This window comes from Brugia malayi, assembly GCF_000002995.4.
Source record: "Brugia malayi strain FR3 genome assembly, contig: Bm_v4_Chr2_contig_001, whole genome shotgun sequence".
In the NCBI taxonomy this organism is placed as follows: Eukaryota; Metazoa; Nematoda; class Chromadorea; order Rhabditida; family Onchocercidae; genus Brugia; species Brugia malayi.
The window spans coordinates 8,031,146-8,049,612 of NW_025062476.1; the positions used below are offsets into that span (position 1 = coordinate 8,031,146).

The 18,467-nt window shown below is 32.8% G+C and overlaps 4 protein-coding genes across 8 annotated transcripts; all 4 read left to right on the forward strand.

The window, feature by feature from the left end:
* Window positions 1-366: 366 nt before the first annotated feature.
* Bma-vps-35 (Uncharacterized protein) lies at window positions 367-6,597 on the forward strand (the record flags this gene model as incomplete). Its single annotated transcript, XM_043078851.1, has 18 exons — window positions 367-571; window positions 1,027-1,150; window positions 1,437-1,619; window positions 1,799-2,009; window positions 2,110-2,271; window positions 2,380-2,547; window positions 2,707-2,813; window positions 3,022-3,202; window positions 3,327-3,509; window positions 3,749-3,871; window positions 4,106-4,216; window positions 4,439-4,507; window positions 4,595-4,664; window positions 4,878-4,999; window positions 5,220-5,282; window positions 5,427-5,552; window positions 5,808-5,909; window positions 6,523-6,597. 18 exons carry the CDS (start codon window positions 367-369, stop codon window positions 6,595-6,597), a joined length of 2,385 nt encoding a protein of 794 aa, XP_042934785.1.
* A 2,280-nt stretch (window positions 6,598-8,877) lies between these two features.
* Window positions 8,878-11,108, forward strand: Bm4607 (Uncharacterized protein; the record flags this gene model as incomplete). 2 transcript variants are annotated; one of them, XM_043078852.1, is made up of 8 exons in its annotated part: window positions 8,878-9,033; window positions 9,333-9,423; window positions 9,631-9,732; window positions 9,839-9,951; window positions 10,073-10,251; window positions 10,361-10,447; window positions 10,634-10,832; window positions 10,917-11,108. In XM_043078852.1, the coding sequence occupies 8 exons, from the start codon at window positions 8,878-8,880 to the stop codon at window positions 11,106-11,108; spliced, it is 1,119 nt and encodes a 372-aa protein (XP_042934786.1). The 2 variants fall into 2 exon arrangements, with proteins under 2 accessions (XP_042934786.1, XP_042934787.1); XM_043078853.1 differs by lacking the exons at window positions 8,878-9,033; window positions 9,333-9,423 and having other exon boundaries at window positions 9,669-9,732.
* A 446-nt stretch (window positions 11,109-11,554) lies between these two features.
* Window positions 11,555-13,558, forward strand: Bm10087 (Uncharacterized protein; the record flags this gene model as incomplete). Its single annotated transcript, XM_043078854.1, has 6 exons — window positions 11,555-11,694; window positions 11,926-11,986; window positions 12,232-12,363; window positions 12,759-12,785; window positions 13,074-13,139; window positions 13,460-13,558. 6 exons carry the CDS (start codon window positions 11,555-11,557, stop codon window positions 13,556-13,558), a joined length of 525 nt encoding a protein of 174 aa, XP_042934788.1.
* A 1,032-nt stretch (window positions 13,559-14,590) lies between these two features.
* On the forward strand, window positions 14,591-17,689 carry Bm2122 (Uncharacterized protein; the record flags this gene model as incomplete). Of its 4 annotated transcripts, none has more annotated exons than XM_043078856.1 (9): window positions 14,591-14,643; window positions 14,766-14,870; window positions 15,064-15,263; window positions 15,371-15,495; window positions 15,787-15,898; window positions 15,987-16,245; window positions 16,559-16,824; window positions 16,990-17,132; window positions 17,483-17,689. In XM_043078856.1, 9 exons carry the CDS (start codon window positions 14,591-14,593, stop codon window positions 17,687-17,689), a joined length of 1,470 nt encoding a protein of 489 aa, XP_042934790.1. The 4 variants fall into 4 exon arrangements, with proteins under 4 accessions (XP_042934790.1, XP_042934789.1, XP_042934791.1 ...); XM_043078855.1 differs by having other exon boundaries at window positions 16,152-16,245; XM_043078857.1 differs by lacking the exon at window positions 16,990-17,132 and having other exon boundaries at window positions 17,483-17,505.
* Window positions 17,690-18,467: the final 778 nt, after the last annotated feature.

Sequence of the window (18,467 nt, forward strand, 5' to 3'; positions counted from 1 at the left end):
AAGAATCAGGTTGCAGGTTGTAATATACAAATCAATAATTTGTATTTTTCCAAGAGCCAGCAATAAATTTATATAATTCTTGACGCATTCTAATAACCATCAGCTAATTTGGCATATTCTTATTTACTTTAAAATTTTTTGGAATATGAATCCATTAAATAAAGTTGGTATAAGGGGATTCGTTATTCCAAATAATTAAATTATACAAGATTTTTTCCAAACTAATGTTTTCTGTATTATCTCCAGTAAGTTTAATATCAAATTCATGTTCTAATGATTTGAATTCATATTTGGTTGGTTCCAATATTAGATTACCGGATTGCAGAAAGCAGTACTGTGTGAGGATTAATAAATTAAGTGGAAGCAATGACGAAGAACGATGACTCCCTTATGTTGAAGTCGGAGCAGGAGAAGTTACTGGAAGAAACGTGTCTTACAGTGCGATCCTTATCGTTCGAAATGAAGCGATGTTTGGATAAAGGTGTTTTGATGGATGCATTAAAGCATGCATCACAAATGCTTTCGGAGTTGCGTACTGGAACACTTACACCGAAGTACTACTACAGGCTTTGTGAGATTTCAACATTTGAATATCCCAAGTCGAAGTTAGCAGATCTAGTTTTCTGGAACTTCTTTTTAGACATATCTGAACATCTGATATAACGCGCCTAGTGTGTTATAAATTATAACATCTAGTGGTGTTATAAATTATTAAGAGAAATCAAATCTGATAATCTATGTCTTCTTACTGTTGCACATCATCCGCAAATTTTTTTCAAAAAATTTTCTACTGCATAATTCGTAGCAGATTTTTTTTTTCAATGACTTCGGCAGTATTTTTAGCCTTCTATCGCTTTGCATATCTAGTATGTCCAATGCTTGTTTCCTAAAATGAATAATAAAATATCTCGTTCAGGAATCAGATTTTCGAATTAGATTAGAATTTTGAACTATTCTTTAGTTTTCGAAAATCGTTGTAAAAGATTGAAGTAAATTTTCCTGTGTTATAAGCAAGACTCTTTTCAGATGTTGATGTGACTAATGAACTGCAGCACTTGGAAGCCCATCTCACTGAAGATTATGAGAAAGGAAAAAAAGTTGCTGACTTGTATGAGCTTGTTCAGTATGCTGGCAATGTTATTCCTCGTCTGTAGGTTTTCTTTACAACTATTCATGTCTTAGTCCTATTCTTGTCTCATCAAACTTATGAGAGTATGAAGTATTGAAACAGTATGTTTAGAACAAAGTGAGTTTTGGTGTTATCGAAAAAGTAGCCTAAAAGTCTCGGCAGTGAGCCTTCATTTATTTTGAAGAATAAATTTTGAAATATTTTTTTTGATCGGAATTGAAATAAGCAAACTGTTTTGTGAATTGAATTTTTAATCTTCAACATTGCAATGGCTTTATTAGATTATTCAGAAAAGAATATTTTATAGGTATTTATTAGTAACTGTTGGTGTTGTGTACATAAGACTGGGGGAAGCGAATGCTCGAGATATATTGAAGGATTTAGTTGAGATGTGTCGTGGTGTGCAACACCCACTTCGCGGTCTTTTTCTACGTAATTATTTGTTGCAGTGCACCAGGAATTTATTGCCTGATATAGCAGAGAGTAATAAGTATGTTTCTTCTTTATTATTTATTAAACTTGCTGTGTTTGACACTGTTCTCTGCTTTCACATTTTAAGAAAATGTAAAAGAGGTATTTTTCTTCGTTGATTTATTCTAAATTTACTTAATTATCAACTGCATTAATTTGCCGAAAATTATATACAGTGCAGTGTAGTTATTGCTTTAGTGATGATCATGGAGATGTACGAGATGCAATCGATTTCATTATGGTGAACTTCGCCGAAATGAATAAATTATGGGTACGAATGCAGCATCAAGGGCCAAGCCGAGAAAAGGATAAGCGTGAACGTGAACGACGAGAATTGCGAATCTTGGTAGGAACAAATCTTGTTCGGCTTTCGCAGTTGGAAAATCTCAATATTAATAGTTATCGCAAGGTTTGTTTTAGGATCTTACGGTTTTAAACGTATAATATCGAAATGTTTTGAATGTAATGATGCCATTTAAAATTTTTAATATTGATTTGAAATCATTCAGATTGTTCTGCCAGGAATTCTGGAGCAGGCCGTATCATGCAAAGATGCAATATCTCAAGAATATCTTATGGAATGTGTCATTCAGGTTTTTCCGGATGAGTACCACTTGGCAACTTTGCATGAATTTCTCCATGCTTGCTCTGAACTGGATCAAGGCGTTCAAGTAAATCTTTTTTGTTTCAATTTTCAATTCTTTAATAAGTTGTCTTTATTCGCAAAATCCAAGATACTCACTGCTAACAAGTTAATTTACATTGTGATTCATTTGCAGATAAAGAATGTCTTCATAGCTTTGATTGATCGCCTTGCTATTTACGCTTCATCTGAAGGTATTGAAATTCCTAGCGATTTGCCCCTGTTTGAGATTTTTTCAAAACAGACACAATCAGTGATAATGAGTCGAGAAGGAATGCCACCGGAAGATGTCGTTTCTTTGCAGGTCTTTATTGCGTTTTATTATCTATAGATTTTTTTTTTGTTTTTCTTTATCATTTTGTTTCCAATCAGGAAATATTTTAATATTTTTTTAATCAAAGGATTTGAAAAATTAGATTATTTACTTGGTTCGGACATATAAATGGAGATATTTAATTTTCAGACTGCTCTCGTCAACTTTGCTTTAAAATGTTATCCAGAAAGAACTGACTATGCAGATATGGTTTTCGCCACTACGGCAAACGTTTTTGATAAATTTAAGATAGTAAGGTATACATTAATCTAACTTTTATTATTCTTGTTGTTCACTTGAAGGTGATGCTGTTTCAAGATGTTTTAAGATTTTTTTTCACTGACTAGCCTTTCATATCTAAATGCCTGCTTTTAGCTACGAACTTGCGTGTCAACAAGTTCGTCATGAGTTATCCTCGTAGAATGTTTTGAAATTCGCTTATTTTTGTATTTTACCATTTTTCAGAACTTCGTATAATAGCGTTGTTGGCCGCGAGATAATGAAGATTTTGCGAATCCCAGTGGATCAATATAATAACACTGACAAACTACTCCAGTTAGAACATTATGGTGATGTCTTAGGATTGATGGACTATCGTGGAAGAACCCAGGCAGCAGCATACGTTTTACAAAAAATGGTGGATGATGTAAGTTTATTTGCTTGTTCGCGTCACAGAGATCTCATATTGAATTCGAAAATTTTCAAATCGATTTCAGAAATTCAATAGGATGCGTAGAAACATAGGGCACTGTATACTTTTCTTATTTTAGGATGTGGTTTTGACTACAATGGAGGCAGTGGAAAAACTATTAAATTTAATTGAGCCATTGCTGGTGGATCAGGAAGATCAGCCCGATGATCTAAGAATGAATGAAGATTTTGTTGATGAGCAAGCTCTTGTTTCACGATTTGTTAATCTCATCCATGCTCCAACAACAGATCAACAGTTTTTGGTATATTTCAAAAGACTTAAAAAAATAAGACAGACATCGTATCGATAAGCAACAATCTAAAGCGATAAATCACAACGTAAATGCTTGTGGAAGTATAGTATGAATAATATCACAAGCGACATGCGTTAAGTAATATCACAAGACTTTAAGTTATAGATTTTTTATTTTCTATTATATAATATCAGCTTTTATCTCATTTCCAAACTTCTGATGCTTGTTTCATGAGCCATCATTTACAGATAATCAGTGCAGTGAGAAAACGTTTTGGTGCTGGTGGACGTTATCGCATTCAGTATTCGCTACCTTCCATTACTTTTGCCTTATATCAGTTAATTGTTCGCTATGCAGCTGAAACCGATGATGTTTGTTGTTTTCAGCTAACATTTTCTAGACATTATGGTTGAATTATGATATCATACCAACTACCATTTTTCATAAGAAAATAGAAAGTGAGCAGGGAAGAAGCATGGGTTTTGTATGTGGATTGAATCGGGATTTAGCTAATCTTTTCATTTTACTTTTTTTTTCAGCATCTAATGCCTTAACACCTAATAAATTTTTAGCATCTAATGCCTTCTATTGATCTCTAATTCTAGCAAAAACGTGACGCAAAGCTACAAAAAATGTTTGTATTTTGTATGCACACAGTAGATGCTTTGGTTTCAACTGCAGAACTGTCACAACTACCAATACGCTTGTATCTGCAGGTCCATATTTTATAATAGCTGTGGTTTTCATATTAATTTTGCAATGTAATGTATCATTCCCTTGTATACAATTTACTTATTGAATTTATAACCACATTAATGTTAACATAAAGATTCTCGGAGGAAATGTCTTGTTGAATAGAGGGGAAAAATTGTGAAATGAATAATTCATTAATAGCAAGTAACATTCTTGCTTATTTAAACTTTTTTTTTTTTTTACAGGGAGTGTTAATAGCTGATCAAATCCAATTTGACAACAGCGTAACTGTTGCATATGAATTTTTTTCCAAGGTTTTTATTTGTCAAATTTTTTGAAGCTATAGTATGCAGATGTAAATGATGAAAGTTGTTATATTGTTTGGGAATATTTCTTTACAGGCTTTTTCCATTTATGAGGAGGAAGTTGCCGATAGTCGAGCACAACTTGCTGCAATATCATTACTTATAGGTATGTGCTTGCATTATGTACAGAGTTTTTCTTCAGATCGAAATTTTGAAAATTGAACTTTAGTTTTAATATTAGTTCAGATATTACATTTAGATTCTGAGAGATAATTATGAATGGGGCTGCTGAGGCTGTTCATATATAACTCGTAGATTACACTTTATGACTTTTGTTTGGATCTTGATATTTGAATTTGACTTTAAAATCAAACTGCAGGTACTCTTGAGCGAGTAAAATGCTTCACGGAAGAAAATCACGAACCACTGCGTACTCAATGCGCCCATGCTTCTGCTAAGCTTTTCAAAAAAGCTGATCAGTGTATAGCAGTTTGCTTAGTAGTAAGTTTATAGAATTTTATTTAGTAAAACTGGGATGAATATATAATGCCGTGAGGAGTACCATGAGAATCCATAGGCATTTTTCCATCCAAAAACATAAAGTCCAGTGAGCTGTAATTGCAGTTAGACGATTTAAGAACCTTATAAGATCAAAATGAAACGATATGAAAATAACACTCATTATCAAAAGAAACATAATGAAACATATTGTTTCGTTGAGGCACATTTGTTTTGGAATGGTCATACAGCAGACAGGGATCATCCAATGAAAGATTCCGTGCAGGTATTTTAATTTGATCATCTTTTGTTTTGAAAATATAGAAATGTATGGTTGGAAAGTTGTGCAGTTCAAATAAATTTATAGGAAAAATTCGAATAAAATCAAGTGTTTTTTTTTCTAATTCAAAAAGCAGTACGTCTTTTATAGGTCATGAATTGCTTAAAAAAAGCTTTGCGTGTCATATCTCAGTGTATGGATCCAGTTGTCCAAGTACAACTTTACATAACTGTTTTCAATCATTACCTTTATTTCTATGAAGCTGGATGTAATGAGGTTAGCCTTAATAAGCTAGTATGCAGTTAGGCTATTTAATAACCTCGCAAGACCAAATTTGAGGAATATGAAAATATTTAAATCTGATTTTGTAAAGTCCTTTCAAGAATTGACTTTATACATTTTATATCTTTTATAAGAGTGATATTTACAGTTATGAATAAGGAAATAGAATTGTAGTTTGTTCGGGAATCATAAATTGGGTTGCAAATAACATCGTTGTGACAGTGACGTGTTTGACTTTATTTATTATAGATTACAGTTGATGCACTGAATCAACTTATTGGAAAGATCCGTGAATTAGTTGTACAGCTGGAACCGTCGAATGAAGCGGAGCAGATTACTACGTATTTTAACGTAATATTTTGAAATTTTCTGGTACATGTGGCTCTATGCAGAATCACCTTATGCATGATTTTGTCTGTTCAGAATTTAAGTTTTGGGTTTTTTGTTTGAACTTTTCTTCTGTTTTTTTTTTTGCCTGTATTTGAGTTCGAAATCTTTAATTTGATCGTATACTTCGATTAACATTAGTTTTGTTTTTTTTTTTTTTTTTTTTTTGTGAGCGTATCAGTTAAAGGTTTACTTTTTAATGCTTTTTATTTTGAAAGAGATGTCAGAACAGTCGTTTTTACTTTTATTTGAAATATTCCAATAGAATCAGGACTCGATTAGAAAAACTACTAGACGAACATGAATTGGATTTATAACGGATATTTACTTCGAATATGTGAGAAGTATTGTGCTAAATGTATGCTGATTAGAAATATTTATTAATTGAATAATTTATCGATTTTAGTTGAATTTATCATCATTGTCCTGTAAGAATTATATCTTAGCAATAATAATGATCGCAGTAACAGTTATGTTTATTAGCTTTTTTCTTTAGACTTTAGCTTGTAACAACATTTTTTATAATTCTAGAAAAAGCATGAAAAAAAAAGGAAATGAATTTGACACTATTTTCCAGTTGACGATGGCGCATATAAGAATTCTTATGGAAAACGATGATTACAGTGTAAGTTACGATGGTATCGTTATTTAAGGTTTCTTTCGACTGTTGTTGAAATTTATTTCGACCAATGGGGGAGTATCGTTGACATGCTCTTCATACATATTCAACAGTTTCTTGTTCTTTCCATTGTCTATTACAAAGTCTGAAACTTGTAAGCAAATGCAATAGTCTTTCTCTATTTCAGTTTGCTATACTGATTAAATTACATAAAGAAATTTTTTTTTTAAATACTTTTTTTGAAAATCGTGAACTTTTAAAAGGTTCTTCTCTCTTGAAATGAGTGAAATTTCCATTTTTCACTAATGAAACCTTTAAAAAGTGCATATTTAAAGCTTGAATCTTTTTAATGTTTGTTAAAAGTCACCCATCGATACGTTTTTTGTTGCATCAATAAAAGTGTGCTATTATTTAGGTTTGCAGCGCAAACAGTAAAAGTACATTGTGGTTCGCTGATATCCCAGTTTCATAAGAAATGTTAAATTTGTCCAAGTTTCCTACTTAGGTGATGCAGGCATTAATTTTTTAATAATCTAACTGAAAATAAAAATGACTACTGAGAATTATTAACTCACTGCAGTCAAAGTTAATGTTCAAAATCGAAGAATCTTTAAATCTAAGTGATCAAAAAAACAATCATCACACAATCATCATAGATTTTTTTATCATATTCTAGTACTGCATTTTTTGAATTATATCGTCCCTTCTTTTATGTTATGTGAAGAAAACTGTGGTTGAGAACATGTTTTTGTTTTTTACACTAAAAGAATTAGGAAACTCTTTAAGAATAATAGCAAGAAAAAAGTTTTTTCAAAAGTTACAAAAATTGAAATTTATATTTTAGGACTAATGTTCTCGCTCCCATCTTTTCCACCACTTTTCTTATTGTCCTATTAAATCGCGTGTTTTGCATATATATATATATCGCTTTACTTTATCTTCTTCACGACTGAAACTCTCCAAATTTTAAGAAACTTAAAGATTTTGAAATTCTTATAATAGGTAGTGCACTGTCTTGTTCCAAGGAAATATTTTGTTTCATCTCCCATTTTAAGCATTGTTGAAGTTGAGATTAGATCACTATTATGACGGAGTATTCTCGATGCTTTTTCCTTTCATACGCTTCCGCGACTTTCTAACATGCAAATTTGCTGGAAATGAAATTGTTTGTTGAAAATGAAGGTAGGTGCATTATGTTGATTTGTACTGTATTCTTTTATTATGTTCGTGATATTCGAATTGCTATTTTTTTTGTATGTTTGTTGACCTTGCGAAATCATGTACTTTTATACAGCAAAGTTGCATTGTCTACTGCATATTTTGCATATATTCACTGCAGTGGCAATTATTCAATAAAAAGTCACAGATAATGTTTGTGCCTCCTAAGTTTATTTGGGTTGGTGCCGAGAACATTGAATAAGATTATTTTTCCGGTCACACTTTTCATTTAGTTCTTTCTTTCGACCTTTTATTTTCAACTGAAAATGAAGTCAACCAGCCACAAATGTGTTAGTTAAGTTCAATTAGGATTACTTGTAGCACTGGACAAGTGCATTCATCTATATTGTGATGTGAAGGAAAAAAAGCACAATCGCTTTCATATAATACGAGGTTGTCAGTTATGATCGCTGGAAATTAGGCAAGTTTAATTAGCTTTCTGCAGCATTACAAAGAAATTTGATTGGAAGTTTACGATACAAATTAGATTTCGCCGCCTACTGAGAACTGTAATGATGATGGTATAATGTCTTATTTTGTATCAATCAAATTTGACCTGCTGTTGTCGTGTGCTTTCCTGATCTAACTGAAAACAAAACTAAAAAAAAAAAAAAAAAAACATTTTTTTGGAAAACTTTACCCAGAAATTCCTCGTACTCATTTACTTTATAAATTAGCGGACATCCAGTGATAATAGTTTTACTTTGTGAACGCAATAAAACTGCTTGCTGTTTACGTTAGCGTAGTGGTGTGACCTAATTACGCATTAGTTTGTTAACATCCCAGCAAATATTAATTTTTCTTCTGTCTAAATGATAAAAACGCAGGAATGCATTTTGGTTTATTTCAGATGGCCTCAGATGACACTTCCACTCATCGATTTCATTTCGAGCTGCGCATTCCCATTTGCAGTCAGTATATCCCTATTTCTCTGTGGCTTGTACATCGTTCATATCATCGCAATCTCCTATGCGTATATTTCCTACCTTCATTTTGGATTACTTCCACTTTGAAATCTTACACATATTTCAGTAAACTGCGCTAATGACTTTTTAATAAAAATAAGGAATGCTTTGAAGAGAAATTCTTTTTTGAATGCCACGTTTGTTTTATTGCAGCAAGTATCGTTTGCATCGACCGATAACCACGAGGAGCGATACAGCTGGGGTGTCTATTATCAAGCCACTAGTTGGCACTGACGAAAATTTATTTTTTAACCTCGAAAGTTTTTTTAAGTTAAAATATCATTGTGTAAGTTACTCCTTTAAATTATATATTCAAGTTTATGTTTGATTCATAGTTGCAGAATGTTTAAATAAGATGAATATCGCTGTTTCTTTTTTGTGATCAAAACTTTCTATTCGGTTTATTTTTCATTATGTAATCTAGGCATAGTTTAACCTTCCATATTGTCGTATTTAATTAGAATGCTAATTATTCGTGCGGATTTAAATCAAAAAGTCCTTTCATTCCCAAGATGCATATTCTTAAACATAGGTTTTATACTCCGATATAAGGCGTAAATATCTTGGAACTGCTTCTGTTTTCAGTATGAATTACTATTTTGTTTGCATGATGCGAGTGATCCCTCTCAAAAAGTCGTTGAAGCTCTAATGATGAAATATCCATATATTGATGCACGTCTTTTTTGTGTTAAGTTTATCTTACTTTTCTTAGAAGTTTCCACAGTACGTTACACGTTTCATGAACACTTGCCGCAAGAAATTTTGTTGTTACTTTGTTTATAGATCATCACTTTATTTTTCTTGATATTTTTTTACGGTGATTTCTTAAATCACATGACATTTAAAAAGCTTTCGATTCTGGTTTTTTTTTTTTTTTTTTAAGGCGGCGGCAATATTGGATTAAATCCAAAGATTGACAATATGATACCTGCATATCGTGCTTCAAAATATCCATTAATTTTGGTTAGCGATAGTGGAATTTATAGTAAGTCTTGTTAAATTTTTATTCTTTGAAATGTCGAAATGAATTACAAATTTATGAATCGATAGCATTTGGAATTAAGGAATGAATTTCATCGTTTTCTTTCTAGTGCGTGAGGATGCGTTAATGGATATGGTGAACGCTATGACGAGTGATGTTGCATTAGTTACACAGATGCCTTTTTGCGCTGATAGACCGGGTTTCGGAGCTAACCTTGAACAAGTAATAACTTTAACAGATAACTGAACAGATCAGTTTTTTATCTACAAACAGTATTCTTCTTTTGAGCAAGGGATGGCAATCTAAGAACTTAGATGTGGTAATCATTTTCCAAACATTTCAGGTATATTTTGGTACAGAACATGCACGTATCTACTTAGCTGGTAATTGTTTACGTTTTATTTGTTCTACGGGAATGTCATCACTAATGAGAAAATGCGCTCTGGAGGATGCTGGTGGTATGGAAAACTTCGGTGACTATCTTGCCGAGGATTATTTCTTTGGTGTTGCATTTGCTAAAAGGCATGTATTTTTTCCTAATTTTTTTTTGGGATGGGGTCAATTTGCTAGAAAGTTTGATTCTAAAATTTGAAGTATTAATTTCTTTCAAATTCCTAATTGGAGTGTTAAGGGGATGGAAGATAGCAATTTCTGGTCTACCTGCCATGCAAAACACAGCAAGACCCGATCCAAACACTTTCCATGAACGTATATGCAGGTTTGTGCTAGATTTTCTCGAAGTGACCTATTCAAATTATAATGTAAATGATTCTCAACTGTTTTCTTAATAAGAGGCAATCTCTTGAGTCGTTTGCAATCTTAATAAAACCTCTGGATGATTTAGATCTTCAAAGTGAAAAATTCCTTGGTTACACTTCACGTTTCTGTAGCAATTTATTTCCAGGTGGATAAAATTACGTATAGCAATGCTACCTCATACGATAATACTGGAACCTTTGCAAGATTGTTTTTTGTCCGGCATATTGGGGTGTTGTGCTATTTTGATTCTGCTTCCGTCCTCACCAATTTACATCTTTTATTATTTTATTTTCCATCTCATTTACTGGATCTCATGTGATTACACTTTGATCCACCTTGTTCAGGTTCGTTTTGCACAAGGTCATCGAAATCTTCGGTAAGAGGATACTTCACTTCCTCAGTCTACTGAATTTGTTTTCATGTTTCAGAATGGACCGCTGCCATTTTCGTTTGCACAATTCTTATTTGTGTGGTTGTATCGTGAAGCACTGTCTTTCCCAATCTGGTGTCAAGCGTTGTTTAATCCTAACATCAAATGGCGGAAAGGCAATTTCCGGCTTCGTTGGGGTGGACGTATTGCGCAGCCAGTACGTTCACCAAAGAAATTGAATAGTTGTTGAGATTTGGAAATGTTATTGTTTGAATTTGTATCATTTCCATTCACCAGTATGCAATCAATTGCACTTCATGAAGTATATGAATATTTCTTGCATTCTTTGTAGCTTTCGAATTTTTTCGGACCAGGTATTTTTACTGCATTCGTGACATTTACTTAACGTTTTCTGTCCAACATATCGTTTAAACTTAACTATATTCCGTAATATTAAAAATTTTTTCCTTTTCATTTTGCATATACTTTCTTTGTGTACCAAAAGTTTTTCGGCATGCTTCGTTATCAAAGAGCCTCCAGAAATTACCATTTTATCGGTGGTTTCATCACGCAATGAATTCTAAATTGAAAGTAAACAAAAAGTACGCAAATTATTGATGTGGAGACGAGAATAAAAAGTAAATATATTTCATTTCATGCTCATTTCTACAAAGGTCGAGTGCAGTTAATAACGAAATGCAACGAGTTTTTGAAAGATTCCGGAATGAAGCAGAATTGCTTGCAATGGAATCGAATACTGAGGTTGAAATTGTTGTCAAATATTCATTCAAAGGAAAACCTGAAACGTCGTCTGTCCTTTTAAATGAGCACAGCAGGTATGGAATAAAACTCAGAAACAACAGTTAGTAGCAATACCCAAATCGTCTAGAATTATGTTCAGATCGATTCCACTTTTTTTTTAATGAGAAAACACACAAAACATCAGTGGAAATAAGGTCGTATATATGTGACTCCTTGAAATACACAGATGCACTAAAACAATCAATCGGCCTCAATAGTAAATTTTCGGAAATCGTAAGACCACGTCTGAAGATTTGAAAATGCAGGTGGAAGAATGGAACACATGAGGTGCCACATAACAAGAGCTCACAGAAACCATTAATAAAAGTATGGTACAATGAAATTTCCACTTTTTTCAAGAATTCCAAGCAGAATTTGGTCGAACTTCACCTATTAAAAATGAAACAGTTAAAAGGCGAAATTTTTGAGTTAAAACAATTCTAAAAACTCGAGAGGTTTATTTCCAAACAATTCACTATAATCCCAAATATCCACTCAGTTTTAAAATCTTGTGCTAGTCCCAATAGGATAACTCGAGTTTTCTTCTATTTAACTAGTTCTTAAATTTCCAGTCATCAGCAACTTATGTAAAGATCCGAAATCCAGGAAGTCGGCCTCCACCGCTTAGCACAAAAAGCAAAAAAAAGATTCGGGAACCAAAAAATCGAAGTCCTGCACAATCTTCCTCAAATGAGACTCTAACTGTACGTATAAACACGAAACCCTCATATGACATGAAGTGAAATTTCTATTTCAATTTTAATTTTCAGAAGACTTTTAAGTCACTACTAAGTGTTACTACTCTTTTCATCAACACCTGTGAGAACATTCAAGAATGTCAGCACTGCTTTCCTCTGCAACGATTAAATTTTACTTATGAAATAAATAAATGCTAAGGTGAAAATAAGTTCAATCACAAGTGGTCCATCTTTATAGCCCTATAACAGTTTTGTCACCTCATCGAAAAATGAATTTTGTCATACTGGATAACTATACAAATTTTCAAACTAAAAGATCTAACTATGGAATTCAAGACTAATAGTAAATCAATAAAGTGCGCTAATGTTCACTTCGACTCTCATCATCTAATAATTTTCAGGCAATTAGCAGAAGAGCAAAGAGAAGTGTATGCATTTTTTAAGATGACTAAGTACAGGATAACCAGGTTACCCAGTCAAAACTAAAAGGCTTGAATTCTTTAAAAAATCAAAGAACTAAACAATTTTTTAAGGAAGACCCTAGTATTCAGTTCGCAAGCACAGAAAGTCCCTTACATGAATCTTTTAACAAAAACCCTTCCATAAAAATTTTCAATAAAATAATTACAAAAAACTTCCAATAAAAATTCTTTCCAATTTCATTCGATTTTCTCGAGTTTCAACTATAAAACATTTACAAAAGAAACTTCTTACAGCAATCGATGATATCATGTGTGATAGGAAGATTCGTAGACGGCAGGTTTGAATCAGCGGAAGTGCAGGCGAGTTCGATACATATATAAACGAAATATGAATGACAATAACACTTTTTTTAATTGATAACTAACATTTTCGAAGGGAAGAAGCTTAGGGAATCGAACTAGAATACGGAATATGTGCCTTTTCATTTTGCAATGCCAAAGCTGAGAATTATTACTGCAACAAATACATGAAGCAAATAAAATAAGTTTAGGATTGTTTCATTCAGCAAGACAAGTATTTAAAGCAATAAGTTCTAGTTTAATGAACTGAAATCAACTATTCAACTCGCTTCTACTCATTTGAAAGGATTTCAATTCTCTCACTTATTTATTTGTTTCAGAATAAATCTGAGAATGCCTTATCAAAAGATATCAACAAGAATGAGAATTACTTCTCTATTTCAAGAAAAAAAGTTCCGAATGATATGTCAGATATATGAAAATCATCTTTTTCGTTTTGCTTCATATGTCAGTATAGTCAGCCACTAAATATGTCTAAATTCCACCTGAACACCTCAAATTATTCCATTCATTCCACTTTAATTGATTTTCCCTTTGAACAGGTTTAGATAATAGATTCATATTAACAAGAACAGAAATGTTTTGAACTATTATGACCAGAATCCAGATTGCTGGAGATTAATAAAATACAGACATCACAAACTATGATTTCATAACTTATTAAACGAAAGCCACTATAAATGGCTTGAAGCATGACGAGAGCAAATATAACTTAGTGAGAAAGAAATGCACACCTATGTTGATGAGTGTTATCCTAATCATGACATAAGTAACAACAGATATAAATCTATTTGATTGCAAAGCATTAACTGACTGATAATGATTTACTTCACAAGTCAGTTAAACCATAAATATGATATAGCACAAGTCACGGAGATCAAACGCCTACAAACATGAAAACGGATAACAAAAATGCAATTATAGACGTCATCAAAACAACATAAATTTATTTACAGTTTATTTCTTAATGAGAGGAAAAAATGCAGAAATGAGAGGAAAATGGTTTAACATCATTTAAATCATAATTGTGATAGTTAACTTACAACAAGCAAATACTTCCCTAAACTTTTATGCGTTCTGTAAATGACCTGTCCAGTTCCATCGCCACTGAAACATTACATTAACGAGTATCTGCTTTGAATCAATCTTAGTAGTAACTGGGATGAAAAGTCACCAGCACAGTGACTTCTAACCATTGCACACACCCCTCCCCCCTTCCTCATACCACCTTCAACCTTACGTCACCTCATTGGTCCAAAAGAAACCGCTTTTGGTCACCTTACTCGCAAACCTTCCGAATGAGAATTGATAAATAACGACGGCCGCGGGGCTGTGAAATAGGATTGGAGCGCGAATATAAGCGAACGGAGAGGAGGACGTGATAGGTAAATGTGAAGTGTTGTACAATTAAGCGTGCTGTTTGTGATGTGTGTATTTTCAGGAAAGCAGGAATGATGGTACCAACATCGAAGAACGATGAGTCTGTTGGCAAGAAGGATAAGGGGTTGGTTCATCTTCATTTCATTGAAGTTTATCTTGCTATTGCTTACATTGTCTTATTCAACGACTAACTGAAATTTGGGATGTCTAATTTTGAAATTTAATGATACATCCATTCGATTACAGAGATGTTGTGACATTCCAAACGCTTTTAGCTGAAGGAAAACAGGCATATATATCAGGGAAATTCAAAGAAGCTGAAATAAAATTAGGCGAAGCTGCTGAACTCTCGTAGGTTTTGCTGAATATATTGATGCTCAGGTTGAAGTGAAAATGATTGCTACTTGAACTAATTTCAAAGTTATAATTCTCATAATTTAATTCAGTCTTTATTCTATTTGCGATCACTTTTAGTGGGTTAGTAAATGATGGATTCGGGATATATATTAGAACAGGAAGAAATGTCTTTGTGTCAGCGTTTCAGTGTTAACATTTATGGATATTTTGCTGTTCCAACATTTGACCCTCATCTGTATTATGGTAAAACTTTGCTTGAATTGGCCAGACTGGAGGATGGCGTTTTTTCAAATGCTTTGCAAGGTATTGCAGCTACCGACGAAGAAGCATGCAAGCAGCAGAACAACGAAAAACATGAAAGTATCGAGGAAGTGAAATCACTCACTGGTAATTTTTTATTTCTGTTCTTTTAGAGTCGAATTTTTCATTTTCAATTTCTTTTTAGTATATGTATCTCCTTATATGTGTTAAAAAGGAGCTGCTTTTCTGTTCAGAAAAAAAAATAGCTGAAATTGCGGAAAAAGTTGGTAATGCTTTGGAAGAGAATGCTGATATCTTGAAGGGAAAAATTGCCTGTTGTCATGTTGACTCTTTCAATATGCTGGAGCAAAATAAAAAGGCAAGTTTTTATGAAAGTACGATTGTGGATACAGTTGCTATACAAAAAAATTCTGATGGAGTGAAACTTGTGCTACTTTTTTAAAAATTTCTTTCAAACGATTAGAATTTGCGGATACAAAATATGCCAAAAATCGTGGCTTTTAGTTTATCGACTACTTCACGGCAAGTCTTTCAAAATTTTCTTGATATTGGTCTTCATGTTTAGCCAAAAAATGGTTTATAGGAACAGATTATTTTATTATTTAGCTTTAAGGTGATTTTTTTATGAATGTATGGACTAAATCTTAAGGAAAACGGTACTGATATTCGTGTCGATAACAGTGAAACAGATATAACTACGGAAAATAATGGAAATAGTACAGAGAAGGAGCAAACGAAGGGATACTGTGCAATCGAAAGTGGTAAAGATTGTTTTATTATGTATTTAAAAAAAAAAAAAAAAAACTGATTGTCGTTATTGATCGCTCCGTTGTTATTAATGCACTGTAGATAAGGATGAAGATAAGAATGAAACTATGGTTCATAAGGAAGAAAAGAACAAAAGTGAAGGAAAAAAAGATGAAAAAACGGAGGACGAGAAGAAAGGAAGTGATGGAGCTAACGACGAAGAAGAGGATGGTAAATTAGGTGAAAGTGGTAAAAATGAAATTCTAGAGGTCGACGACAAAGGATCCAGTGACGTTGACGACGTTGAATATTTGCAGCTAGCGTGGGAGAATTTGGAAGTTGCGCGAACCATTTGTGATAAGTGAGTGTTTAAGTCAAAAAATTGGTATAAAGTGACTGTTGAATTCGAACTTATTTCAAAAACCATTCACTTATTACGAGTAATTCGACTCATTGGTACTCATCACATCATATAGGAATTGAAAGAGTTTTCTTCTGCACTCGTTTTTTTATAGACAGTATATTAACAGATCTACAGTCGGGAATATAGTAATATGGATATACTGTATTCAGTAATATACTGTATTCGGAATACGAACACTAAAATAACTTTGATCTATAAACTGTACTGAAACAAATTTGAAAAGACTGGACTGAATATTGGTAATTTTCAGGCATTTAGAAGAAGAAGGTTGGAAAGAGAAGAAAGTGGAAGTTCTTCTGGATCTCGCTGATTGCTCAACCGATGCAGAAAATTATAAACAGGCGATTGATGATATTGATGCATGTATCTTACTCACGGAAAGCATTTTCGGTGAAGTCGATCGGCGTGTTGCGCAAGCTTATTTTGTAAAAGGACGAACTCACAATCTTGCCAAAGATTTTGGGAATGCAGCCAAAGTTTTTGGGAAGTCAAAAGAAATTTTGGAAGCAAAACTGGGTGAGTTTGTTGGATTTTGCTTGAAATATTTCTATTTATTTTGTATTTTCCTACTTATATAAATTGGTCATACTACAAAGACAAAAAATGTAATTTTGCATATAGTATTTGGCATAAGCTTTAAACTTTATCTAGATTTGGAAATCTATTTTGTACATATTTCAGCGAAACTTGAAGCACAGTTAGCACATCAAAGTGAAAAAGAAGCAGAGATAATTAAAAAGGAAATTGATGAACTCAAATTTCTATTGCCCGAAATTCAAATAAAAATTGACGATTCTTTGGAAAGTGCCAGAAGTTTAATAAAAGTAAATCTCACTCAGTATCACATAGCATCTGTTTTTAATTGAACTGATCTGAAAATTCATACTTTGATGAATGAGAACCATTGTAACGATGCTTTTTACATGAATTTGTACTGGATTAAGATTATTGTTAAGCCCAATTGCATGTGTAATATTTTGTTTTTTGTTTATTTTGCGACGATTTTTTAAAAAACCAAGTTCTCCTTTTATTTTGATCCACTTTACTTGATTACTTAATCACTTCATTGGTTTTTATTTCTTTTCCAACTCTTTTCATTTCTTTTCATTACTTTCCCTTTTATCCATTTTGTTTTCCAATAAAATCCTTTTACTTAATTGACATCACGTTTCAGGAAAATGTTGTGATGGAGGATAATATGGAAGTGGTCTTACATAAGTCATCGATAAAGAAAATGCCTGTTGACGATGTTAGCAATTTGGTTCGTAAAAAGTTGAAAAGATCAACTGAAGATGAAGCGGAAAGGAAAACGAAAAGGACTAAAAGTGGTGATGATCCTGGGAATGCTACAGTCTATCCTTCTTCCTCATCCGAAATCTAGTAACTTTGGGGTTTTTACCATTGTTGTTGTTCTGTTTTTCTACTGCCTTTGTTTTCTGTGTTTTCTCTTTATCGTCCAGTCTTAATTAAGTCTCTGTAAACTTCAAAACTGCGAAATATTTCTTTTTACCTTATTTTCAAACTTATGGGACTTTTTTGAAATCATTTGCAGTATCTGTTGCTATGACTTTGTTCTCTAGCCAAAAAGTTGTACATGTCACTGTCTGTAAATACAATTTACATAGAACTAAGATGGCGGCTGCTCTCTTTTCTGCTTGTTTTATTCTCGTTGTATCTTAAGTTCGTATGCCTCATGTTGAACGTTGGTCTCGTATTATGATGCATTCAATCTGTTTTGTTTTGATGTTCGAGTGCTTAAATTTATTTTTACACTTTATGTTGCATCATTCACTTCCGCAACAGTGGGATATCTCTTCGACCCTTATAAATTTATAAGTTTTAATAACCCTAAAAGATAATTTAGACCAACGAAATAATATTGCTGGTTTTTCCTATTATTCATCAGTGCAGCTTAGCATCAGAAACTCGAACTGTCAAAATACAGACAACAGGAAATGAAATTAATCCAGATACTGGAAATTTTTATTATCATCTTTTCATTTTCGAACTATAGTTCGCTATTGAGGCGAAAGATGCCTCGATTTTGTCTGCATGCCCGCCGATTGAATCGTTTTTGAATTATACGTAAATTCGGAGAAAGAGTGTGCTTTACTTTTTGAAACTAGCTAGCTTAAGTCGGCAGGAGAATTCTGTCTTTC